The sequence below is a fragment of the Sphaeramia orbicularis genome, chromosome 1 (genome assembly GCF_902148855.1).
Source record: "Sphaeramia orbicularis chromosome 1, fSphaOr1.1, whole genome shotgun sequence".
NCBI classification, from domain to species: domain Eukaryota; kingdom Metazoa; phylum Chordata; class Actinopteri; order Kurtiformes; family Apogonidae; genus Sphaeramia; species Sphaeramia orbicularis.
The window spans coordinates 41,363,157-41,391,146 of NC_043957.1; the positions used below are offsets into that span (position 1 = coordinate 41,363,157).

At 39.1% G+C, this 27,990-nt stretch overlaps 1 protein-coding gene and 1 long non-coding RNA gene across 2 annotated transcripts; one reads left to right on the forward strand and one right to left on the reverse strand.

Annotated features, from left to right (window-relative positions):
• LOC115427520 (uncharacterized) lies at window positions 1-12,763 on the reverse strand. The gene is made up of 3 exons (XR_003936500.1): window positions 12,698-12,763; window positions 3,984-3,991; window positions 1-17 (listed from the first exon to the last, which is right to left on the reverse strand). It is a non-coding gene; the product is annotated as an uncharacterized LOC115427520 (long non-coding RNA).
• On the forward strand, window positions 12,650-27,905 carry klf3 (Kruppel like factor 3 (basic)). The gene is made up of 6 exons (XM_030146096.1): window positions 12,650-12,987; window positions 19,825-19,885; window positions 20,322-20,865; window positions 22,175-22,322; window positions 25,291-25,457; window positions 25,757-27,905. The coding sequence occupies exons 2-6, from the start codon at window positions 19,844-19,846 to the stop codon at window positions 25,936-25,938; spliced, it is 1,083 nt and encodes a 360-aa protein (XP_030001956.1). The 5' UTR covers window positions 12,650-12,987; window positions 19,825-19,843; the 3' UTR covers window positions 25,939-27,905.
• The last annotated feature ends 85 nt before the right edge of the window (window positions 27,906-27,990 follow it).

Consider the following 27,990-nt stretch of genomic DNA (forward strand, 5'->3'; position numbering starts at 1 on the left):
CAGAAACAAACACACACCTACCTTCTCACTTTTAGTTTCTTTTCTTATTCATGAGAAGAACCAGTTGTTTTACATTACACATGACTGAGTTAAGATGAATCAGATAAGAGGATAATAGTTTAACCATTGTCTACAGTTACATAATGTCATTGTAGCAGCAAATAAGCTACAAATCGCTCTTCTTCGCTGACAATTCATACCTAATAAGTAATTTTCCAGCATCAAAAAAGCAGATTCCTCTCACTAGCTTTATACACCTGTCCAAAGAAAAAGAAATGGCCTCCAGCTAATTTGCATTGTAATTACAGAGACATATTGTTGAATAATGTCAGTGGTTAGAATGTATTTACGCTGTTGGGGAAGTAGGCCACTGACCAGGGGGTTCTTGGCTGCTCTCCGTGCCCTAACATAGTCTCTCAGGCTGGTTCTAGGTGTAAATGGTCTCATTGGTGTCTACCTGTAGGTTCCTGCATCTGGTGTTTCTTGGCCGACCTCTCTACCATTTCCTTTGAGGGTCCATCTACTGATGCTCCATGCAGACTCTCCTGCCCATTCCCTCCCCACTGCCTCTTTTGACTTATTTCTTGTTCAGCTTTGACGGATCTCTTCTGCCACAGTTTAGCGTCCCCAATTTTGTCTGGAGGATTCTTTTACGTCATGTGCCATCTGCACCTTTTTGGTCACTTTAGTATCTTTCTGCCTCTAACAGTAAGTCTTCCTTCATAATGGAGTTAAAAAAAAAACCCTCATCTTTATATGTAATCCTTTCAGAATTGTGAAATGACAGATGTTGAAAAGCTGCATGAAAACTGCTGTGGATTTGTTAATTCCTGCTTTGACGTGTTCATCAGTGTCACCCTGCCACGGATGCTGCTGCCCAGGTATGTGAAGAAAAAATGTTGCCATTGTACATTTCAAGAAATCAGAACTTTACATTGTAATTGCTGAATGTCAATACATGGGGATGATGGCTCTACAAAATCCAGGACCTCACCAGTAGAGATTGAAATAAGTTCTAAGTGTTTTGGTTCAGCTTTAAGAATAGCATTGGTTAAAGTTAGCAAAAAAAAAAAAAAAAATCCTGATATGTTTTGACTATTACATCATGACTCTTTTTTTTAAAGTCACATCTCTTTTTCGGTCTTCAGCCAAGGCCAATAATCTTTCCCTTATCCCAGTAAGATGCTATTGGCACTTAAACTTGAAAGTTGATATTACATTTTTTTCATGCATTTTGCCTTTATTAGTCAGTTTTAAAGAGGCAATATTTTTGCTAAACCCACTTTTATTAGTCTTTGGTACATTTATTTGTGTATTTGGACCCTAATAGTTCAAAAAGTTTGAAGTTGAACCCTCCAGGTGCTGCAAATCTATCTTTATATTCATTTTGGCAAAAATTGAGTGGATTTCTACAACCTGTTTTAATTCCTGCTTAATTTGTTATGTTTTATAACTAGTTACATCATGACATTTGCACATATAAAGTCAAGACTTCCAACAAACATTTCTCCGAGTACGCCATAATTGTTTGTCAGCAGCAGCGGTTGTAGTAAAAACTGAAAATATGTCCAAACTTCAAGCCAGTTACCTAAAATGTTAAGTTGTTGGTTGAACAGGACAGAGCAGCACAGCCAACAACCTGGGGGCCAAGAAATGGCTCATGTGTTTAAAGGGCCAGCGCCCAAAACAACCTTTCTGGTGTCATTACTCAGAATTAGAGTTGAAGATGGACCTGTGGAGTTGAATTAATGAACAGCTCAGACCCAAGCATAGCATTTACAGGTTATGTAGACCACAGAGAAATGTTTTAAAATGAATAATTCCATCTTAAAAAATAGGACCAATGGCCCTGTAGCTTACCAGCACTTCCTATCGCTTATAATGGGGAAATTTTTCAAAGTCGCACCAAATCCAGAATCAGAGCCGGATTCAAATAATTTCACTAACTTTTGCTGACATCATCATAAAGAAGCTGTATACCAAGTTTGAAGTCAATCGGAATTGTAGTTTCTGAGAAGAAGACGATTTAATGTTTTGTAACGGACGGCAGATGATGACAACGCCGGAGGCTGCATGACGGCAATAGCTTACAGCCTATCGGCCAGTAAGCTAAAAAGCAAAATATTACCCCTTTAAGTGGAGAGAGACCTCAAGTTAAATTTTTTTCCTGGGCCACTGCAACAAGGCATTGACCTTGCCCTCTACCAGGTGAACTATTGGTGTACCTGCGTATCAGAATAATTTTTATAAGAAAAAATAGGACCAATGACCCTGTGGCTTACCAGCCAAATTCAAAGCTTTGGGAAATGTATCCAGATGCCATTTATTATCACCCAGTTATGTGTATTTATTATATTACAGAAATAGGCCATGTTTTCATCATATTTCAATCAGATCTGTCAAAAATTCAAATTCCAACTTGATATCATTGATACTTACTGATTCAATCCGCTTCATATCTCTTACAATGGGAACATTTGTCAAAGTCGCACCAAATCCAGAATCAGATCCAGATTGAAATAATTTCAATACCTTGTGTTGACATCATCATAAAGAAGCAGTATACCAAGTTTGAAGTCAATCGGAATTGTAGTTTGGGAGAAAAAGACGATTGAAAGTTTTGTAACGGACGACAGACGACGACGACAGACGACGACGACAGACGACGACGACAGACGACGACGACAGACGACGACGACGACAGACGACGACGACGACAGACGACGACGACGACAGACGACGACGACAGACGCCGCCGCCCAAAAATGTCAACATTATATGTATATATGTATAGATAGATAGATAGATAGATAGATAGATAGATAGATAGATAGATAGATAGATAGATAGATAGATAGATAGATAGATAGATAGATAGATAGATAGATAGATAGATAGATAGATAGATAGAAAAGTACAATGTCAGTGTTTTCTTGTGGTGACTGAAGTGGTGTATGAGCTCTGGGCCCACTAGTGTTGTCACAGACTTTTATATTCAGGTGTTGGTGTGCTGGCCTTTCCGACCTTTTTTCTGCTAAGCTTCTTGCAGTTAGTTGTCAAGTTCTGTGTCTCACAATGTTCATAATGTCCTTTATAGGTCTCTCAGAGTTGGTTTACTTACTGGACACTTCCTTTATGTTGTTGCATAGCATCCTCAGGTTACCACAGGAAGCCACTTGTTCTTCCTGCTAATTGCTGATATAGTTTGTCCACCTTCACACGCTTTTTCACTTCTCCATTTGCTGTTGCACACTCTTTTTATGCCTATTCCTTCACTGCTCTTGTGCATTTGTCAACATGTCTCTTCTTCCTACTCATTGCCTAGCTCTACCTCCATGTGTCTTGTTTCGTTTCACTTTGTGACACACTGGGTCCATTTGATGCTCTCCCGCTGGGCGTCCAATGTATTAGAATAAAATGCCAACTTGATACTGTCGTTATTTGGAAGTGAGTCATCACATAACCAAGAAAAAGTGCCTAGTTTTTACTGTGTAGTTCCACAAAAAAAAAAAAAAACCTTTTGAACAGGAAACACTATGACACACACACATACACACACACAAATTCCATTGTTAATGAAATACACAAGTAACACACAGCCATGTAAGGTTGCTGCTGAGTTCTTACATGCTTCAGGATAAAATACCTGTTAAATCTGAACAATAAAACGTGTTCGGTTACAAACAGTCACACACACAATTTAACACCTTGACTCTGACTGTTCACAGAGGACAGAACTTATGACCTTTTGATTAAAAAAAAACTCTCCCGCCGACAAAAATTCTGCAGTACAAACAGTGTGCTGTTATTCATACCTGGGTGTAATAGTGCTTTTTTTTTTTTTTTTTTTTTTTTTTTGTATTTTACACTATATTGGTAACTTCCTAGCTACACAGCCGACCAACTTGCACAGAAGTGAAAGGATTTAGCAAAAATGTGACAGTCACACCCATACGTCCATACACCCATGCATACACTCACACACACACACCTACACACACACGTACACACACACACACACACACACACACACACACACACACACACACACAGAAGTTTGAAAAAAACATCATGTAACACATAACATACATAACAAGCAAATGTGTTACTGTTTTTCTTGAATTTCTAGGTGTTAACAATTTAAATTCAAGAAAAACTGCACAAGCAAACCAGCAGTACTTTATACACAGCATGTCAAAAAACTAAATATGTGCATATGAAACACAACCAACAAGCATCAAAACCAAACCCACCCAAAAAAGATTAAATTGTTTTGGTGAAACTGATGGTGTGAAATTTGCTGACTCAAACTGACACCTTAGTTGTGGGTGTGTATCCTTGTGTGTATAAGTGCTATATGTAGTATTGATATTCCAAAATTTCAGCTGCATGGGGTCATGAACCAGAGTAGTCTTTGACTACCACACCCACCAACGAATCAACACGAAGTATCCACAGACTGTACCACATATAGAATGAAGCTCACTGTTTAAGACTACACATACTGTACCTATGCTATGGTCTTATCAAGGTTTCTCCTTCAAATGAAAAAATTCACAGTTGGTTATTGTGACAGGTGTTCAACATAACACTGTGTCTTAAAAGCTTGACATAAGTTACCACATTAGCCAATAGTTTACATTATAGCTCTGTTATCTGCGCCCCGCTTTTAGACAGTAAACAGCCACAGTAAAACCTCTGTTTTCTGTCTGGTTCGGTTGTCGTCAAGGGCTGCACTAAAGAACTGCTGAACCATCTAAACCTTAGATTGACAAATAGTGAATTTAGCAAAGATAATAACATCACATAATCGCTTTATACCCTCATAAGCCTCAAACTCTGTGGAAGAAATGGTGGGATTTCATCAGACTCCATTCTTTTTATTTACAGCTGTGTCCAGTGGTAAAAACAACAACAGGGCTTCTCTTTTATCATTTAGTCACGTTCTTTGACTCTGAAAGTTGCTTCTTTGCGGTTCTCATCCTATCTCAACACTTTTTATCAGTGACTCACTACTCCCTCTAGTGGTCATATACATATATCCCATTAGTGTGAATATATACAGTTCAAATTTCTAGAATTCAATACACTGGCATCTTTGGCATCACTTTGGGATTCTGTATTCTCAAGATCAAATAGAAATACTAGCGACAGCCCCTTTAATCTTCATGACAGAGTGCAACGATCTACAGCAGTGGTCCCCAACCCCCGGTTCCCGGACTGGTGCCGGTCCATGGATCATTTGGAACCGGGCCGCAAAGAAAAATTGTGATTAATATTAAAGCTTTTTTTTTCCATTAGTCTTGCGGAGGTTTTATTTCGAAAAGCGACCATTTCCACCCTCGCCTCACAACCGCTCTTGACTCTGGTGCACCATGTCATGAATCAGTAGTAACACAAGCTAAAGAAAAGAGCCAAAAACAAAATTCACTGGAGAACTTTTTCAGGAAGAAACAAGGAAACAATGAGGCTGCAGAAGGGTCACAGACTGCCTACAAACAGAAAGATGCATTTAGAAGGAAATATTATTATTCTTGACTAAGACACAGGTTCATTGCAACAGGTGACACACAAGCACCTCCAAACTGCTCCAGCACGTCAATCCAGGTTTGAGACAACTTCAAACCTCTTTGCATTCTGGCTTAAAGTCAAAGCAGAATATGCGGATATCGCCACAAAAGCCCTGAAAGTCCTTCCTCCGTTTCCAACCTCATAACTTTGTGACGCTCGGTTTTCTGTGATCATGAATTACCAAGTAGTAGACTGGATCTACGGAACACACCTGGAGTGTGTGTCTCCCATCAACCCCAGATCAGACTGTCTAGTTGCAGGGAAACAAGTCCAGGGTTCCAACTGATTCTGCATTAGGGTGAGTTGATATTATACTGTAGAATCATTGTAATTGCCTGATAAACAGTGTAAGTGTTTCAGATCACATGCTCTGAACTGACAAAGGTTTTTGTTATTGGAACTCCCACACCTCTTGCTGGTCCACAGAAAATTTTCATGCATGAAACCGGTCCGTAGTACAAAAAAAGATGGGGACCACTGATCTACAGTATTACACGTCTAAAACGTTCGTCATTTTACTGAATTCAAATATTACAGAATAGTTTATTGTTACAGATCAGTGGGGGTTGTTTGTAATGAGAAAGCTTAGAGGGGGGCACTGAGACTGAAATGGGGGGCGTTAGTCTGTGTAAGTATCAATATCAAGCAGCATATTATGCCAATTTTCATCTACCCCCAGTCCTTGGTGGTAATGTCTGTTGTGCCCCCCTCTCCCCCCAGTTTGCAAGGGGGGCACTACCTATGTAACATGTATAATCTCCGTCAGACCCCCCCCCGTTGCACATTTCTTTCCGGGGCGGGGGGGGGGCAGAAGGCTCATGATGACAAAAAGGGGCGTTTGTTCAAAAAAGGTTGAGATCCACTGTTAGATAGATAAATACATAATATGGTCTGAAAATTACAACAGAGACTCCATCTTGGGACCACTAATCATACTCATGGTACGTGACTTATATAATGTACATTCTTGTGTTGAGTTTCTGCTCTGTCTACAGATTCACAATGTACCATGCTGTTAGTAGCCTCATTTTGACACAGAAACAGAATAATCTTGACTTACCTGACCCAACCTGTTCTTTCTTAGGTGAGTAAGACATCACTACCTCTCATGCTCCACTTCCCAGGCAGACGGAGCTGGTTAAGCCTAAACGGATGTGTGTTTAATGTATGACTTGAAAGACCTATGCCTATTCTAATATAGAAACCATCCATGAAATAACAGCTGTCACATCATCACCTTGTTTCAAGCTCTGCAGAACCAGTCAATGCTGCTGCATGTCTCTGCACAGGACAAGTGAGCATGGAGCAAAGAGCTATGATGACAGATGCCTGTAATGTGTATATCTAAAATTTTGCTTATATTATATTATTTGTTTTATTTATATTATTGCTTAAACCTGTTTCATCTTATCTTGTTTTGTTTCTGCAACTTTCCTTCTTGTAAATAGGGTAGGCATAAATAAGCTGTTGCTTCAGCCTACGCCTTTTCGTCCATGTTTAATATAGTAATCCAAACTGTATGTACGTATATATCATGTTCTGTTACATGGACAAATAAATTACTATGTGTGTACTTTACATTTCTAAAAAAAAAAAAAACTGCAACCAGGACTTTACAGTCAAACTGCACCAACATCTCTTCCTGTCTCATCCTTTTCATGCATCACTATGAAATTAAATTAATATGTCATAATAATAGTAATTATTATTATTTTTATTATTAATAATTATTGCTATACAGGAAACAATATAAATAAGAAGATAAACAGACCATAAATCAGAAGTGAATGCACAAAGTTCAAAAAATAGAAATAGAAATGTGTTTTTTGTTTTAAGGCATGAGACATGACGTGTTCAGTTCCAGTGAATGGTTTTATTACATACCTGCCAATCAACCAAACAACAAGTATTCACCGAAGCCAGAGCATAAAGCTGCTTGTTCATGTTGCATCAAAACCTAGTAGATGGGTGTGATAAAGGTAAACAGCTGCTCGACACCATAACCAAAGTGGCAGATCATTTCCAAGTGATACATACTTTACTGAGAATACTCTCAGTAAAGGTCTACTCATAAGTGTGTTTATGTTTTGCCAGTGTTGAAATACATATTGATGTCCTCACTGATCCAATGCAAGAAATAGGTAAACCTTTTTGCACTTAGTTATTTGACCATTTATTGCATCAGATTAATGAAGACATTTATTATTATGTAATCCAACACTGGCAAACATGCAAATTAATTGAATGAGTGCCAACTTTTGTTTTTGACTACGTGATGAGACAAAGCTTGTTAACAATCACGTTGAAGTGTGCACGTAACATGTGACACTAAAACAACTGCCTAAAATACCAGGGGGATATATTGGTTAGTTTATATCATTGAGAGTTTTAAGTGCAATGTATAACTTTGAGAGTGAAGTAGCAAAAGGTTCATGAGGCAGATCAAGTCCGTGTAGCACGAGGCAATCTCCACTTGGTTAATCTGTCTGCAAACAGTTACCCAGGTGTTAAAACTCCAATATTTACTTGACTTTTTCCTGGTTCACAACAATTCCTGAGAAACATCCACAGGTATTTGGCCTCCTCGATATCAAATTTCCATAATGGTACATTCAGTTATGTACTGGCAAACAGTAGAAAAAGAAAAAAAAAAAAAAAAAACGTCAAAAATGTAACAAACACTGTAAGCTCTAAAATATTTAAGGAACAACTTCAAGACATACTGAATAGTGAAAAATAAGGCATGTGCAAATTCTTTTTTTTTTTTTTGTTCTTACTGTATTGTTTCTCCTTCCCTCATAAAAGTAAAACAGTTCCTTGTGGTTAGAGTCTGCTCCTCCACACCCAGATCTTTCTCCGAACAAAATGCTGAAAGGTGTTTCTGTTGATGTTGACTGAGAGGAGTTGAAATGTCAGGTGCAGGGGTGTAAGTGATTAACTGATTAAGAGAGTGGGGATGGGGGTAGAGCCATAAAGAAAAGACAAGGAATTAGTGGCAGCGCATAAACCAGAAGACAATGGCAGTTTCAAGTGAAGTTTAATAAAATGTGTATAAACGTGCAGAGCTGAGCCCTTTGTTCAGATGTGATTATCTGAAATGTACAAGGGTAGCAGTCTGACTAATATATTATATGGTAATAAATCACAATAAAAGTGTCACAGAGTGGTTCAAACATCGGTGGAACAGACGAGGCTGACGTGGTGATAGGGATGTTACAAGTGAAAGCAAGTTAGTGAAAGACTACTTTTTTTTTTTTTTTTACAACTTTATCATTTTTCCATATCAACAATATTGACATCATTAGTTAAACATTTCTTACAAAAGTTGTTGAAAGACTACTTTTAAATTTTATTACCTCTGCCAAGGAACGGCGGAGGTTATGTTTTCATCGGAGTTTGTTTGTCTATCTCAAAACATTATTGACGGATTTGGATGAAATTTTCAGGAACTGTTGATGCTGGCACAAGAAACAAATGATTAAATTTTGGTGCTGATTGGGGTGGGGTGGGATGGGGGGGCTGATCTGCCTTGGCGGAGGTCTGTGCTCTCCAAGTGCTTTTCTAGTTTAAGTACTTTTTAATGTTATATATCTTTGTAAAGAATTCATGACTTTTAATGCTATTATTTATCGAAATATACCTTTATATCATGATAATCCTATTTGTCACGATAAACATTTGTCTTTTGGCTTTAGGGTTTTTTTGTGTACATTCTCATTGTTCACATTATTGTTCTAACCTTCTACCTCTAGATATCTGAAAGTTTGTGCAGTTCACAAGGGATGGTCATGTTGTGACTCCAAAGAAGGGTTTAAAACCTCAAATACTGACTTTCATCTTTTTGTATGAAGATTTTAACAGCATGAAGTCAAAATAAAGAAAATGTACAATATAAGCAAAAGCATGTTTTTATATTGATACATTTTGTTGTATATTTTTTTAGTTGTTTTCATCTTGTTGTCTATTTTACCTCATTTTTATCGCATTATATCTTTCATAAAATGTTCACCTTGTTCCCTAGAGCCTGTCATGACATTAAACCAATAAATAAAATAAACAACACAAGCCCCAGGTCATGAAATCAGAGGCAACACGTGTGTTTTGTGTTCATACATTTTGTTTTTTTACATAGTTTTTGTCTTGTGCATTTTACATCATCATTGTCTTGCATGGAGGCTTTCATAAAATGAAATTTAAATAAAGAAAAAGAAATCAGACACTTCAGGTGTATTTTGCCTTAGCTTTTACTTGTTGCATACAGTATTTTATACAGTATTTTATCATTTTACATATTATTGTGTATTTTACTACATTTTTGTGCTGTTCTGTCTTTTCGCCATTTTTACCCTGTTGTAAGGAGGCTTTCACGATATTAAACTGAATAAAGAAAATGAACAAAATAACCTCAGAATCATGAAATTGGTGGCAACGGGTTACTATATTCATATATTTTGTTTTCTAATTTATGCTGTTTTTGTCTTGTGCATTTCATGGTGTGTTTTTCTTGTTTTATGATGGCTTTCACAGTGTGAACAAAATGAGAACTAAGTAACAAAATCACAAACTTCAGGTGTATGCAACTCTACTTTTTTGCTTCATATTTTACATTGTTTTCATCTTGTTGCTTGTTTTGTATCAGTTTTTCTTTACATACCATTGTTTTGTCTTTTACAAATAATTTAAAAGCACAAATAATTTAAAATGTACCTTAAAATAAGTGAGAATTAGTCATGTATCATAGCATTATCCAAATGATAAAGCATATTGTGATATGTCCACATGTCCATTTCATCCCCATTTCTTACACGGTTTTTGCATATTTTATGTCACTTTTTTTCTTTTATATATCAGTGTTTTGTATGAAGAAGCAATAAAAAATAATTTAGAAGCACAAATAACCAAAATCAGGCTGGTGATGATGTGCCATTTATGATGACATTATCAGTATGATCATGTATGTCATGATAACAGGTCAGTTTGTTGTTGTTTCACCTCCATAGAACAAATGAACAAAATAAGAACTTAATAATCACAAACTTTCCATACTTTTTCAGTTCAGTTCAGTTCAGTTCAGTTTAGTTTATTTTGAATATGCAACAAAACAAGAGCGATCCTACTTTAGTCCATAGAAATAGAACAGATTGCAAGAATACACAAAAAACATATACATTTACATAAAAACAAAATATGACTTCATTCACACATTCAAAAAGGAATGACAGGAAGTATAACTTATTTAATCCCACTCCTTCTGCACACAACAGTCTATCTTGTACCTTCCTATCAGTATTATGTATTAAAAATCAGATCCCTTGGATGTTTTGTAAATAGTTAACCTCATTTATCATCTTCACATACACACACACATACATACATACACACCTATAGTGACATACCAGAAAAATAAATAAATATATACATACATCCTTGAAGGCAACACAAAATAAATACACAATAAAGTAAACAATAAAACAAAGTGAACAACAGCAATCAACCAAAACGGAACAAAAAAAGCAACAAACAAAAAAATTCTTGTAGCATATTTTGTAATTTTTTTCTTTAATAGTATATCAATATTTTATCTTTTATAAATAATTTAAAAACAAAAATACCCCCCCACCCCCCCAAAAAAAAATCTGCCTTAAAATTGTCATCTACCGATTGTTATTTGTTTTCACGTCACAAAACAAATGAAGAAAATAAGAGCAGAATAAGAACTTAATTATGAAATCAGATTTTTTTTATCCAATCTTTTTCTTTTTACACATATATATATATTTATACTGTATGTATATATATGTGTGTGTGTGTGTGTGTGTGTGTACATATATATATATATATATATATATATATATATATATATATATATATATATATATATATATATATATATATACACACACATATCAGAATTTTGCCCCTATGTAGCTGGGATAGGCTCCAAGCGAGCCCCGTGACCCTAGTGAGGATAAAGCGGGTTCAGTAAATGAATGAATGAATGAATGAATTTTGTCTTTTAGAAATAACTAAGAAATAATTAAGAAGTACAAATAACCAAAATCAGGCTTGTGACAATGTGCCATTTATTGCGACATTATTAATATAATAATGTATATCGCGATAACAGGGCCTCTGAAGCAGAGCTAATGTAATAAACAGACTTAAAGGAGTGATGTTTTGCTTTTTTAAATGGAATTATGCATTTTAAAACATTTCCCTGTGGTCTACATAAACTGTAAATGCTATGCTTGGGTCTGAATTCTTCATTAATTCAACTCCACAGGTCCATCTTCAACCCTATTTCTGAGTAATGACACCAGAAAAATGGTTTTGAGCGCTGGCCCTTTAAATGCAAATGAGCCACTTCATGCCCCACCCCCTCCAGGTTGTTTACTGCGCTTTCTGTCCCATTCAGCCTCTTGTGTTCGTTAATACAACCAACAACTGAACATGTTAAGTAATCGGCTCTAAGTTTGGACATAATTTCAGTATGGACTACAACCGCTGCTGCTGATAAACAATTATTGCGTACTCAGAGAACTGTTTGTCGGAAGTCTTGACCTTATATGTGCAAATGTTGTGACGTAACTAGTTATAAAACGTAACAAATTAAGCAGGAATTGAAACAGGTTGTAGAAATCCACTTGATTTTTGCCAGAATAAATACAAATATGGCTTTGCAGCACTTGGAGGGTTCAAATTCAAACTTTAGGAACTATTGGGGTCCAGATACACAAATAAATGAACCAAAGACTAATACAAGTGGGTTTAGCCAAATATGAGCCCTTCAGTCAGATGTGTTCCAGGACACATGTCCATGTCTTCCAGCTCTACACCATCCCATGTGACTGTCAGGTTAACGGGAAACACACTCACTTGCTCACGCTGTAACTCCACCACCTTGCAGGCATTGTGGAGCTGTTTCCTCCACTTGGAAATTACGACACACACCCACAGAGTCACACACGGAGCCCGGACCACCACACCACACCCCGCCCCGGTCCCGCCCAGCCCGGCGGCCCGACCCCACGGAGAACCGAGAGCGGATCATGTGACGGCAGCAGGACGACAAAACCGGAGAGACAAACACACACACACACAAACACACACAGAAACAAACACGCACACTTACAGTGGAAGGCGCACAGACACCGTTTCGTAACTTCGGGAAGTTTTGCGGAGCCATCGATCACTGGAACGTCTAGTTTTCTATTTTTCTATTTTTTTAATTTTTTTTTTGGTCTTTTTTTTTTTTTTGCGGAGACTCATGTCAGTGACACAGTCCGGCTCTCATCGTCTCCTGCGTCACTTTTTCTGCGGAGTTGCCTTATTGACTTATTTCCCGAGGACCTTCTGCCGATCAGCAAGGCAGCTTTGAAACACTTCCAGGAATAGACTGTGTACTTCATCTGAGAAGTAAGTGGGACTCTGAAAACCCCTGTATGTACTGTTTTTACTCTGTGGTAGAGTCTGGAACAACTGCGTGGTTTTGTGGTAATATTCTAACTTTATTATAGGAGAAAATATAAGTCTATAAATTATACATTGGGGTGTTCTTTTTTGTTTGTTTGTTTGTTTATGTCTGATTAATTAATGACGGTTTTTATGACTGTGTGTTAACGTGTCCTCATATTTCATCCAGTTAAAGATGAGTTAACACAACATCATTGTGAACTTTTTGGCGCACTCACTGATAAACTGATGTAATCCCGCATGTCAGGAGTCACAGAGACAAGCTGTTTGTAGCTTTTACAGAACATGTGGTTGTTTAGATCAGGGGGAAAAATTTTGAAATTGCTTTTAGTAGACAGAAACAGATGTGTTTTTAATGTTTGATAGGTCTCTTACATGACACAGGGTTATTGTTTATTTATGAAGTTGTTATTGATGATGATTTATTGTATGATTATAGGTGTCCTCAGGTGAGATACTATTACTTTTTTCATTTATTATAACATTTTAGTCTTGGAAAAGTAAATTAATATCAGTAAATAATATTTTTAACTGACTACAACAGCTGTACACTGTGAAAATTTTGACTTTTTCGTCATTACCAAACTAAAAACTGATCTGTCAGAGTTGATTTATGTAACTTTTCAGATTAGATCAGTCATTTGAGACAGATTTTGCCGTTGATGGAGAATAAGGCCATGGTGTGTGAATGAGCGGATGAGACCTGACCTCCCCAGTGTTGTCAGACAGTGCAGTGTTACACAGTGAGGAGTTTAAGTGACAGGTGTGTGTCAGATAAGACGGAGAGAGTGAAGCATTCAGATGTTCAGTCACACCTGATCCTCTCTGTCTCTCCTCTTGCTTCACTTCATCTTTCACTATAACGCACATCTCTCCCTCTCTGTCTCTGCCTCTGTGTTTCTCCGTCTCTGTCTCTCCCTGTTTCCTGTGCTTTGTTTCAAGGCTGAGGCTTGCGTCACACATTCCACTTGGCATATGAAGCCCTTATCCTGTTTAGAGCCTGGAGTGAGAGAGAGAAAAAGAGGGAGATAGAAGGGAGGAGAGAGGGATGTGGATGTGGGGGGTGGTTGGGTGGAACGAGGGGCAGCTCTCCCCCTCTTTGTCTTGTTTTAATCTCGTCTTTCACTTTAGGAAAAAATAGAAACAACAACAAAAAAAGATTAAGATGAACTTACACCTCTTCTTATTGATTTATTTATTGTCCTCTCTTTAAAGAAGACAAATATAGTCACACTAATGCACACACTCACATGACCCAAATACCCCACCCACCCCTATGCCTCTTTTCCTGAATCAACATGCTGATGTTATCTAGTGGAACAAAATGCACAAGTGCACACACACACACACACACACACACACACACACACACACACACACACACACACACACACACACTGCTCAAAGGGCATGTCTGAGGGAACATTAGGGCTAAACATTAAACTCCTGGATGCTGAATAGTTGGTGATTCTCCATTAGAAGTTAAAGGGATAGGGACACTGCAGGCCACAGACAGCCATAAACTTAAAAAGCTGTAACTCGTTACACAACTTCACATGTGTGCCAGTGTATGCGCACACATACACTCATGCAGAGCAGACACATACACACACTCTTCTGCAGTGTGTCTGTTACCGCACTGAAACCACTGGATTGAGCCACTGTGACTGTGTAGCTCTTTCTTACCACTACCCCCTCCCCATGTTTGAGGTTCATTGAAGTTTTGTCATATTTTGGTCGAAACCCACTTCGTTTTCTTCCCTGTTTCTGTGTCTGCCTTGTTCTTTCCACTTCCATTTTGACATAGTTTGGTCAGAGAGGCTGTTTTCTTTGCCCTTTCTCTCCTTCCATTCCCCCTCTCCTCTCTCATTCTTTGGGTAGGGAGGTGTAGTGTGTGTTGAGGTGGAGGTGTGTGGGGGGGGTCAGACAGGAAACCACAGGCCCCCTGCAGCAGCACCCCCCATTTGGCTCCACTCTCCTCCTCCTCCTCCTTCTCTTCTTTACACCCCCCGACCCATCACGCAGTGTGGAAATAATAACAGTCAGACTAAACTCTGAGGGCTTCCGCTTCGCTCTCCCCTCTCTTTCTCCCTGGCAGCATTTCTCATTTTCTCCTTCTTTCTGTCCTCAGTTGTCTGGAAAGCCTCAAAGCTCTACTCTCTTTGACAACTATCGCTTGAGGTGTGTGCACATGTGTGTGTCTTTGTCAGATTTTGAGCCTTATGTCAACTCCGGTGTGTCTTTAAATGTGTGTATCCATGTTTTCATGTGTATGTGTGTGAGATGATAGATCCTGTTTCCTCTCCCCTGCCGATGGCCCCCTCTGGCTTCCCCTGAGGTCTGCTAGGCCTTCAGCCCCTCAGTCTGCTGGAGAGGAGTGGAGAGGGGCTCCATGCCTCTGTATGTGTGTGTATCTGTGTGTTTAGGGGGGTAAAAGGATTGGAGGAGTGGGCTAGTCTACGAATATGAAACCCAAATAAGAGGACAGGGGGCTTCAGTGAGGGCTTTAAAGTGAAAGTGGACTAAAGTGGACCAAAATAGGAGTCAAAGTCAGAACATAGGAAAGCCAGGGGTAGGAAGTGAGGTAAGAGGTTAAAATTAGTGAAGAGGGAGATACTCAAGGGGGGAAGAGCTGGACGGACAGAGTAAATTCAGGTGGGCTTAGGGCAACAAGAGAAATGTGCAGTATTTAGGAACTAGCAGAGAGGTGAGCTCAGGAAGAGGAAAAGTTAATTCCTGGACTATTAGCTTGCCACTTTGTTGAGTCATGTAATTGGGAAAGTTCATTATGACTAATTAGTGCACTGTGTAAATAGGTTACTTGGTCAAAAATTGTAAGCTATATAGAATATTAATAATACTTTGTTGTGATAGAGCGACAGTGTCATTGTGTAAGCCAGAACAACACAAGGTGATCCTGACAAAGCCAGAAAATAGGCACTAAAGAAAAGCGAGGAGTCAAAAGCAGAAGTGAAGGCTGTGGGGTAAGTGTGTGTGCGTGTGTGCTCGTGTCTATTGCGGCATGTTCTTGGACAAAGCTGTTGTCTGGAGGTTTCTGGTCTCTCTGGTGATCTCATCATCTCCAGCCTATTGCCATTAGAGTGTGTTTGTGTGCGCAGCCTGTGTGTGTCTGTGTGTGTTTAAGCATGTGTGCGTGTCTGTAATAATTTAGTCCTTTAGTGATTTAGTGTGTGTATTCTGTTGAGCTAGCAGAAACTTGGTGTGCGGCTGTGTGTGTGTTAGTATGTGTGTGTCTGTGCATGCGTGTGGTTGAGTCAGTAGCCAGGGACTTAAAGCCACAATATTTTCCCCTTCAGTCATGTTGTTTTATATCATTCATAGAGAGAGAGAGAAGGAGAGTGTGTGGTTCAGATAAATCCAGTAGTAAAGAAGTGAGGGGATGAGTGATTGGTGTGAAGCAAATGAAGAAGAAGAAAAGGTGTAGAGGAAGACGAAGAGGAAGATTTGGAGGGTGAGTCCAAGGGTGGAAAGAGGGGTGTAGGACGTGTTTGCTGAGTGGGTTGGGGTTGAGTACACAGTAGCTCTACTGACCTAGAAGGACAATATTTGCAGACCACACTTGACATGCACAAACACACACCCACATGTGGAGCACACAGAGAGAAAATACTCCTCAGCGACTCAGGTAGGCCTCAGTCACCAAAAAAGGTCCTTGGATGTCTGCCCGCACATTTGATTTTTCACTCAAGGTGATACTCTGAATGCTCTGATTTGTTGCGCACAGGAAGGGTATGTTGCGTTCCAGTTGGAAAACTCAGTGGATCAATGAAACATTGATTCACAAACAAAGCTCCAGCTGCAGATTGTCTTTTATCTCCGGAGGCCTTCAGTTTGTGGAGTTTACCAAAGAAGATGCTGAGCAGCTAAATTTCATCTCTTTCCTGTAATTGTTAACATCTCTGGGAGTCATTGAATTCATTCTTTTGTGATACACCTCAGGGGAAAGTTTGTCTTTTTTCAGAAGGACTTCTGTCCTGTGCTGCCTGTTAATTGTCTGCTGTTCATTTTCCTGTGTGGTAAAACCCAGCCACCTGGCACTCACATTATTTGATGCTGCTACTCTGTGTTGTGTATCTTTTCTCTGTGACATTAAACCAACGCATGACTTGACTGACAAGCACGTTTAGTAGATGTAACCATAAGTAATATGTGTCTCTAAGTGCCCTGAATCACCTCCATTTCAGGTTCATAAGCCTGCGAGCAATAACAGCGACAACACATGAACTCCCACAGGAATGGTATGTTCTGTACCTGGATGTTTTCATTCAAGGATAAAATGTGTAGAGTGCTTTAGGGGTTTGCTAGGGTGTTTTGGAGAGATGGAAGTCTTTTTATCATGTGAACATATTTGCCGTAAAGGGGATGGTCACACACAGTAAATATGCCTCCGGCCGAGCCCAGCCCAGGAGGCAGAGGTTAGCATCCATTTTCTGTGTATGTAGACTGTAAAGGAGGCCCCACATCGCTCACGTCTGAGTCAACAAATGTTTATTTGCTTGATGGGTGTTTAGCACCTTCTTAAAACAGGGTTATGAGTCACTTACAAACATGCTGTCAGTAGAGTTGAATGATAAACTTAATATAATTGTTTATTGTGATTGCAATGTCCTTTTCACTCAAAAATTTTTAAATAATATGATTTTTGTTACTGTCTTTATGAAACAAATGTTCCCTGTAACAAAGAATAAGATTTCTAGGTTAGGGCATCTCTATAGCATCACATCCATTTATGTTGTGATGTTGAGCTGGTATTGGTTATGGTGATTTCCTGATAATCCTGATGATCCTGATGAAGGCCACTAGCCAAAACGCACTCGTCTACATGTAGAATGAAAAATTCTTCTATATGACAAGTGCTACTGGACTTCTTGACATGTTGTGAAGTTTTCCTGTCATGAAAAATTCCACTACAATTTTGCACTTGGCCTTAGTCCAATTTTGAAAATATTTTAATTATCTAAATATCACCAGGTGCCCTTGATGGAAAACACATTTATTGCTGCAGCAATGAAGAAAATACATAAATAAATGAAAATAATATACTTACCAACAGGTGGCATGCACCAGAATGCCACACTTTTACTGTTTTTGCCTGTGGAGGGCATGTATAAACATGTACACATACTGTTTTTATGCAATGTCAAAAATGTAGGAAGTGTAAATGTGAGCTAAACTGCAGGTCATTTCCACTACTGCTGTTATTGCTCATAGTTGCAGTAGGCACAGGTTGGTCTGTAACTGTAGAGCCTCAGCTGAAACTCAGAGACTGGATGATACTAACTGGGCCAGGTTTCTGGTGGTCAGTGACACTGTGTCCTTGTTTGCAAGTTGTGAGTCAGAAATGTGTCTTTTGCACATGACCTGAGGCTTGAATACAAGTACTTGTTCCTTTATCAGCTGACGGCAAATGTTTTAATATCAACAGTTCAGGAACTTGCACAATAAGAACTTTTAAAAGCCCAAACAGTCCTTTTAGATATTCCTGCTACTGAAGGAAAAAATACACACCTGCTTAGATGTCATTTCTTCTCTTATTTTTCTGTTTTGTAATGTGTTTGCACTCCATACCTGCTCGTGCTGCCAGCTCTGTGTGTGCCACAATAGAATGACTGCTTGACCTCTGGCTGAACTGCAACACAATACAAACCCGGATTAGAAAAACACACCCTCAAAAAGTTTTGTACACGCACGCACACACACACTTTCAATCTGACTGCATTTTCTTTGTTTCTTTGCCGGGACGAAGGGTGAGGCCTCAGTCGTCATGTTCACACCCTTCCTGACCCAGCAAGCAACCATCCTGCTCTCTTATTGGTCTGCCTCCCATCTGGACTAAGAGTTTGTGTGCGTGTGCATGTGTGTGTGTGTGTGTGTGTGTGTGTGTGTGTGTGTGTGTGTGTGTGTGACGAGGTGTTACGGCCTGTGGTCTCACTCGTTTGTTAATAATTAAAGGCTAACTCCAGACTGTGGACTTTAATCAGGTCACACAGACACACACACTCTGACTCCCTAGGGGTGCATTCTTTGACAGTTCATCTCACCTTAATGCTTCAGTGAACACACATGCAGAATCATGCTCACAAACACACCATTTAGGCACAAACACAGAGTCATCACAGCTGCACCTGGCCATTGAAAGACAAGGTAACTGGAACCACCTTTGAAATCTCACACTCTTTTCTTGACAGGCCTCAGTGGGTGTGTGAGTGTATGTATGGTAACCCTCTGTCTTCTTTCTGACACTGAACTGTGTCTTTAGCACACCTTTATTGGACCTCATAAAACCGAACCCCCATCATTAGTTATTTGTTGCGTTGTCTGCCTAAGTATTTCTTCACATGGCTTGACGAACTGTCAAACAAAAAACATATTTTAAACATGATGGACAGATTGACAGTGTGAAAACAGAGAGCTTTTATGGCAGAAAAGTGGAGAGGCGGTGAAACTATGTTTGGCATTGTCTGCTGTGATTTAATGGAAGTGTCACATATCTCTCTTTTCAGTCTCCTACACTTATAAGCAGACATACTTTTACATAATGTGCTTATGTTACCTGTTGTTTCCTTTTTCTATTGTCTCAGAAATAAAAAGATTCTTTATGCATTATTGTTAACGTCTGTAACTGAAAAGATGAAAATAACCCAGATACTGACTTCAGTGTCAATAAATGCCCTAAATCAAAGTAAATGACAGATGATTGTTTGAGTGAATAATTGTGTAAATACATACGTACTGATGACTGTTTGTGTTATTTTGCAGGAGCCTGGCCTGTGCAGCCATGCTGATGTATGATTATCCTCTGAAAACAGACATGGAGACGGTAAGCCACGTGTGTTTGTGTAACTGTAGCTTTGGGTGCCCTCATCATGCCTGAACATGTTTTTTTTGAAGTCATACACTAACTGTGACCTACACACACACTTAGATATTGACACACACCTATACACATTGCTGCTACGTGTCTAGACAGTCTGGTTCCCACATTCTGCCTCTTCCTGGACAAACAGGCTTCTGTACAGTGGACATTTGCATACAATGGGTACACACACTGCCAGGGAGCAAACGAATAGACACACACAGAATACACACACTAACTGTTATCCGCTCTTTAACTGAACTAGCTTTTTTTTTGGCTGGCATTAGTTGTTTGTGCAGCAGAATCATGTCTTCCCTGTTGTTGAATGCAGAACGGAAGTTTTTAACTCTCTGCTCTTTTGTCTTCCTTCTCCGCTTCCTTCTTCTGCATCCTCTTACAGTCATTCTACTCACCGTATTCAGACGTACAGACGTACAGAGTCATCCTCTCCCCGCCCACTCACCTCTACCACCGCACACACATGCCTGCCTTCTCCCAGCCCCATACCTCCACCAACCCCACGCACACCCAGCTGGAGCCTGTGGACCTGTCACTCAGCAAACGCTCCTCCTCCACCTCTTCCTCCTCATCGCCTCCCTGCTCATCCGCCTCCTCCCCGGCGTCCTCGCACAGCTCCCCGCCTTCTCCCTACAGCTCAGCGAGCCGCGCCTCCCCCCGCTGCTCCCCCCAGCAGTCCCACCTCCGCTCCTCACCCTCCCACGCTCTACCGCCGCCCACTCCCACCTTATCTTACCCTACCATGGTGGCTCCGGCGATTGGTTCTGGCACAGGGGTCATCCAGTCATCAGGGGTCATGGTGTCACCGGTTATCGTGCCTCTGTCTGTCCTCTACCCCTCCCCTCTCCACTTGCACCAGCCGATAATGGTGAGCCCACCCCTCGCTAGCGATGACGACCATCATCGAAGCAGAGAGCACAAGACAGGTGAGACCTCGTTTTTGGTGTCTGTGACATTTAAGTTATAGATATATGTACTTTATTTATCCCAAACTGGGAAATTACAGTACAGCAGCAGCATGACACACAATAAAAATAGAATGCAAGAGCTAACAAGAGCAAAAAGTAAAACACGAGAGCAAACACTATACACTATACATAATAAATCAGAATAAAAAAGTATGAAAAAACATCTGGGTAAAAAACCTGGATAATAACTGTAATGTGCCAAAATAAAACTGTAAGGTGCAAAGTAAACTGCAATGATCAGAATGAAGAAAAATAGTGTCGACTGATTTCCAAAAACAAAGCAAATCCAATGATAATGACATACCCAACAAATGTATCAGGAAATAATTATTACTTTGCAGAAAAAAGTGATGACTTCTTCTTTCACCTAAAACATGTTGATTATTTAAATGTATTGCCATTATTAATATCATTTAATACAAGTTATGAGGTTCATTTAATACAAGTTATGAGGTTAATGTGGCAAAAAAAAACACTTTTATTAAAGGTTTAGTTTGTAATTTTTAGTGAGTAATTAGTGAAATTACATATTGCACCTCTCTGCCCTCACCTCCACCACCTCCCCTACAGTGGCCGCCAAAATTACCTCAGTGTTTAGTTTGTCTCTTCTGGAATATTAACTCTCAGATAAAGTAGGTGATGGTAATGCACCTTCAAATAGAAAAGAGAGAATAAGGAGGTCTTTCTTGGGCTGCCATAGGTGCAACATAGTGAGAAAGCAATCTGCCCCTTTAATAGATATAAACAGTCAAAACACAAATTCAGGGGATTATACACAAATCGAAGCATAATTATGAATATTATATTGCATTTCTGTAATTAGATCACCCTAACTCCCTGTAAACCTTACGCGCTGGGCCTTTAAGAGTATTCACCTTTGACGGGAAATAAAGTGTCTGCTTTTCTGCATTTCTTCTTTTCTCAGAATAACAGCTGCTGCATATTCTTGTTTCTTGAGGAAGTTTCTGGGGTCAGATGCGGGTCACCACGTCTGAAATTATCTGTAATGTCTGTAATAGGGTCAAACTCGTACAGAAAGTGACAAAATGTGTGCTCTCTAAAAAAACACAAAAAATGCCAGAATTTGGGGTTGATTTTAAGTCTAGCCAGTGAAAGGCAAATAATAGAGGTAATCAGTAAATGAACAGCAAAAAGGAATATGAGTTGTGTTTTCAGGGTTTTTTTTACAGTGTGTTAATGTGAATCAGTCCTTGTTGTGTTACATCACTGACCACACTGATGGGTTCACATCTGGTGATTGTTTTAGCTCCCTCTATGAAGCCCTTGGAGCTGCGCGGCGACGCCCATGACTTGCATAAGCCAATCAAAGTGGAGCCTCGCCCTGAGATCAGTCATGACCCCCACATCAGCCACGAGATGAAGTCATCAGCCGTCAGGATACAGTACGAATACGAGTGAGTGACACACATTCACAGACAGAAGCAAGCTTTTCTTATTCGATTGTGTTTAATTTATCAGCCATACAAGACTTGGAAATAATCAGAATTGGACTTAATTTGAGAGACCAGTGCTTTTTTCTTTATTTCTTTATTTATTTTTTGCCACATTTAGCAGTCAGACCTGAATAACGAGCTCTTCATATTATTACTGAGTCAATTACAATGGTTAACAATTAGTGCAGAAGTTAACTTAAGTCATAAAGACCCAGAGCTACTTTTGTGGCAGTTCCCAAATGAATTTTTCTCTATATTTAACTATTTTTTAGTGATTTATCACCATTTATGATAATATTATACTCTGTATTTTGCTTTTTTCAATGTATTTTCCTGTATTTAATTCACTGATCATGTAGATATTCATGAAAACTTCGAGTAAATTCAAAGGTTTTTATATCAGAAACAGGAAAAAAGGGAAGGAAAAAGTGACTTTTTGAGCAAAGATATCAATACCTGAATGTAAAAGCAAGTGTTTCCATCCACTATCGTTGTTGAAACTCCATGGGTTTTACTGGTGAATCAATGTTGTAGAAGATGACGGTGTTTCCACGTTCACTATGGAGTCTCTGAACATCCAAATGGGTCATATCTGATTATCATTTAAAGCTGAGAAACTGTATTTTACTGCAGTTATTTACATGTATTGATAGGATTAGTGGATCAACAGATAGTAAACAGCTTAGATAAGTACATTTTTTGGTCACTGGTTGCTGTTTTGATTTTTATGGGTTAAAAAGTAGTTAAAGACACTAAGATGAGTCTCTAAATTGCAGAGATAAGACAGGACCGGTAACCCAACAACTGTCATAAAGGACGCGTGCCCTCTACGTGTGGGGTGTGTCAGATTCCTTCATTCCACTGTAGCGTCTTCTTTTATTTCCAGTCATGTCCATCAGCCACTCCTTCTATTACCGCTCTTCTTACCACCCTGGTACACCAGGGTGGTAAATATGGTAGTAGTATGGTACACCCTGCAAAGATCATTTACAAAGCAATAATCGTGAAATAAAAGTGTCAAATAAAACTATGAGCTTGAATTTAATATGACACTGAAGTATCATATGGCAGTGTTTACGTGTTTCACCATCTGTTAAATACCTGTAGTGGAGTAAGAAATGCAATATTTATGTGGAAATAATCTTAAGAGGAAGAGTAGAATGTAAAATAGAAGTACTTCATAATTACTGCAGCTCCTTGACCATGAGTTTCAGTGTATTTCTTTAGAGTTTATGGCAGTATGATGGTTAACTAATGAAGCAACACACATGTACAGAAAGGTATGTAGCTCTAAAACTACAAGGAGTTGTTTCAAATAATTGTACTGTTAGATTAAAAACAACTCCAACTTCACAAATATGTGCGTTAATTCAGTGTAATTCTGATATTTGGTAAAAAGTTCCAAGTTATAACAATTAAATCTTAATTTGTGAGTTTGCAATAAACATTGAGGTTGTGTTCTACTTCAGGGACGATAAATAAATGAAATGACATCAGATATTTAGATTTTGTTGCATAGACACGTAAGCAAGTGTTATGTTTCTACCTAAACATTATTCTATCTAAAGATCATTGCTTTCATTTTTGGGTTAAGTAGAATGAGTGAATGTACATACTTTAGCACATATATCAGCTGTATATCAGTTGTCTTTTGCTTCTCAACCTTTGGTTTCTTTGCCTTTCATTCCCTCTCTTATTTTTTTCTCCTCTCCGGTTTGTTCACCTTGTACTTTTTGAACTGCTGCCATCTCCCACTCTTTCCTCCTCCCCTCCTCCCCTCATCCTTTCCTGTTTCTGCTCCTCCTCCTCCTCACCTCCTGTCTGTTGACTCTTTTGTACCCCCCCACCCCCTGAATAAAGCAGCTTTTCCTCAGAAGTAATTGCGGGTTGGTTAAACATGTAATAGTTAGAGAATGTGTGTGTGTGTGTGTGTATGTGTGTGTGTGTGTGTGTGTGTGTGTGTGTGTGTGTGTGTGTGTGTGTGTGTGTGTGTGTGTGTGTGCATCCTTTAGTTGGCAGGTTGGTTGCCACCACAGGTCGCTGTTGTTGTCACTGTGCCAAATCTGAAATAATTGGACCCTTTACAAGAAGTGGGTGTGTCCAGGGCTGTCATCGCCTCTCTTCTGAAAACACACTCATATATCAACAATGTAAATATACAGTATGTAATAAATAGGTCAACATTATGCACTGTGTGCTTTATAATGATGGACCAGTATCTGTGTGTCTATGTGTGTGTGTATGTGTGTAAGTGTGTTGTGGGGGATTTTCTACACATTCCTTTACGCAAAGCTGATCTGTGAGGGATTCATATTTCAACACTCGACACCTGCTCTCAACTGCCACTTACACACACACAAACACACACACACACACACACACACACACACACACACACACACACACACTAATGATTGTGTGGAAAGACAATTCTTTTCTGTTCTTATTTTGACTTTAAAAAGTCCCTTTTCTGCTTTTTTTTTGCTCCTTTTTCTGTGTATTACGTTCTGTACAGAGTAACATTAGTGAACTGAAATGCAGAATAATTCAGTTTACTATACTAAACATTCACACCTCTATACAAAATGCAAGTTTACTGAAGCTGGATATTTGAATATAAAGGAGGATAGTGGATTTTTCAGTCCCAACAGACTGTATTTCTGTGATTTGTAACCAGTTTGTCAGCATTGTTGAAAAGTGGTGAGGTGACAAGACAAAGCAAAGGCGTGGTAGACTGGAAAAGGCGGGAGGTGTTTTTCAACTTCCTGCCTGGTAGCAGTTATTATTGCGTTGGGGAGTAAATGCAGCCAAATTAAAGTTGCTGTTTGATTTCCGCATCAAGGCTGTTACACAACACCAGCGCCCTCTGGTGATCCCATCTATCATCAGTTAACCTTTATTTTCCTCTATCTGTATGTTTCTCTTACAGGGGGAACAATCCGTCAGTAATAGTTCATTCTGGCACAAAACATCCCCTCCCAGCTGATTCTCCCGACTCGCTGAAAAAGCGGCGAATTCACCGCTGTGACTTCACAGGCTGCAATAAAGTGTACACCAAGAGCTCCCACCTTAAAGCACACCGCAGGACACATACCGGTGAGAGGCGGGAGGCGGGGTTCATACAACACAATCCTTACAGGCTTTCTTACTCCTGTGTGCAGTATTAATGTTAAAATAGTGCCGTAGTGTTTTACTGTTTTTTACTTTATTCGTTATATCTTGCACTCTTATGTTTTATGTTTTTGCTCTTCATCATTAAATCTTTATCTTTGCAAATGTTTCTGTTGATTATTTCTATATCTTATACAAGCTTTACTTTTCCTTCTGAATGAGCATTTGTGTTATAAGTTATAAATCTTGTCACTGATCATCTCCTTAATTTTTTGTGTCTGCAGGTGAGAAGCCCTACAAGTGCATGTGGGAAGGCTGCACATGGAAATTTGCCCGTTCAGACGAGCTGACGAGACACTTCCGCAAGCACACAGGAGTCAAACCGTTCCAGTGTCCTGACTGTGAGCGCAGCTTCTCCCGTTCTGACCACCTGGCTTTGCACAAGAAACGCCACCTCTTGGTGTGAAACGTTTCATGGGGCCGTGGGCAACTTGGAAGAAAAACTCTCTGTGCTGGTTTCAAGTTGGACTGCACCACTTTGATATGATTTGGGGGGGGGGTTAAAAGCTCGCCTTAACATTGGACTCTGGCAGGGCGACGGGGAAATGTTCCTCAGGGTGCAAGTTTAAACTCTTTCACCTCAGCATGAATTTGAGCAGGTACCAGCCTGCTGATCATTTAGCCAACAAATCCTCTCTGCAGATTTATCATCAGCACATCTTAACACATTGTTTTTAAAATGGGGGTGTTGTAGCATATCAGCTGTGGAGGGTCCCAGACACTTTTGAGAGGGGTTGCAGCATATCAGCTGGCCTGAAAGTGCTGCCCTCTTATGGCCGCAGAACCAAACCGCATCAATACCTTCTCTTACAGCTCCACAGCAAAGAAACTTTACAAAATACACAGCGTGCCTAAGCTTCTTTTGCAACACCAGCTCTCTGCTTTACATGTAGTTAAGATTGCAGACACACAAACATGGTATTTTCTAGCTAAGACATTATAATGTGAAACTTCCTAGTTTTCCCTCCCAGGAGGCTCTTCAGAATGTATCATATCACACTTACTGTGCACTGTGTCATAAATGCTAAAGCTTTTTTTTATTCAGCAGTGCAGCTACCTGTGACAAAATGCTAACGCTAACTCCTACTTCATGGACCGCCACATTAAAACACCACACACCACATCTGCCTCTACAAGCTTACATCATGAAGTGACTTTAAAAGACAGGTAGCCAATGCTCGCTTTCTCTTGAACACATCTGACAGTGCACACAGCGGAACATATGCACTTAATAAAAGCAGCTAGGTCTTGGTTTTGTGTGCTTTTGGTATTTGGGTTGAAAAGCGGGATGCTGGGTCTCGTTCATTGTCAGATTGAAGTGTTTTTATGTTTTCATTCATAAATGTGAAAGTTGAACTTCTGCACAGGGGCATTATTGTTGTAGTGAGGAAAAGACACCACTCGGTTGGTTTAAGGGTAGAAGCAATGAAATGTCTTGTGTCTTACCGTTGTCATATATCAAGTTTATATATCTATGATATGACCTATGTTTCGATTTGTGATGTGACACTTTGGTAGCCTTTTTACTATATGACACTTTTATGTGGGGGAAAAAACACAAAGCAGGGAAAAGTTGCTCTTAATTTTTATTTTTCATGAGCAGAGTTTTTTGTTATCCCTCCTTAAAGATAATGACATTTAATTCACCAGTGCTCTACATCTAAATATGGCCATATTATTTCAAATAATCCTCTCCTACACAATAATTTTATGCCATTATTATGCTTTGGCAGATACAGTATATGGCATAAGTTTTAGAGCACTCTGTTTTTACAGCTTCCAGAGAACAAAATATTTTTGTTAATAGCGTCTTTGTACATGTCTCCAATGTGCACTTTATATTAAAGACATTCCCAAAGCCAAACATTTATTGGTCACATCCATTCTTATTTGATAGATCTGATGGTCAACACGATCAGGAACATTCAACAGGTATATTAATCTTCCATTTACTAATAATCTAATTAAAAACAAACACAGACCTACACCGAATGTAGTGGCTCACATGATCTGTACTTTCTCCTGGATATTCCTTACAGTTTTTGCTTGTATATGTTTTGTATCTCTGCAAATTTAAGTTTGTAATATATATATATATATATATATATATATATATATATATATATATATAATTGATTATTAGACTGAAAGGGCAATTAAAGGTTTTTATTAAGCATGGTTTTGATACCCTCATAATAATGATATTATACATTTCTATAATGTGTGTATTGTAAACCCTATCTCTTTTAATCTAAGTTGGCAATTCAAAGGGAACATGTTAAACTGTGAACATATACTGTACAGGTCTATCTGCAGTTTTACATTTATTTTAAAACAGAATATTCATACCACTTAATAAAGTTATTGATAATATTTGCAAAATGGAGTGTTGTGTCTTAAATTGTACAAAGGAAAAAATACAGTTAATTCATTCATTGATTCATTCATGCATTAGCCC

What these genes read in the sequence shown, in the direction of transcription:
- klf3 (XM_030146096.1), top strand. Translation starts at nt 19,844, where the DNA reads ATGCTGATGTATGATTATCCTCTGAAAACAGACATGGAGACG. An exon ending in AGGATACAGTACGAATACGA is followed by an intron (nt 22,323 to 25,290) that starts GTGAGTGACACA and finishes TTTCTCTTACAG; the next exon opens with GGGGAACAATCCGTCAGTAA. An exon ending in ACACCGCAGGACACATACCG is followed by an intron (nt 25,458 to 25,756) that starts GTGAGAGGCGGG and finishes TTGTGTCTGCAG; the next exon opens with GTGAGAAGCCCTACAAGTGC.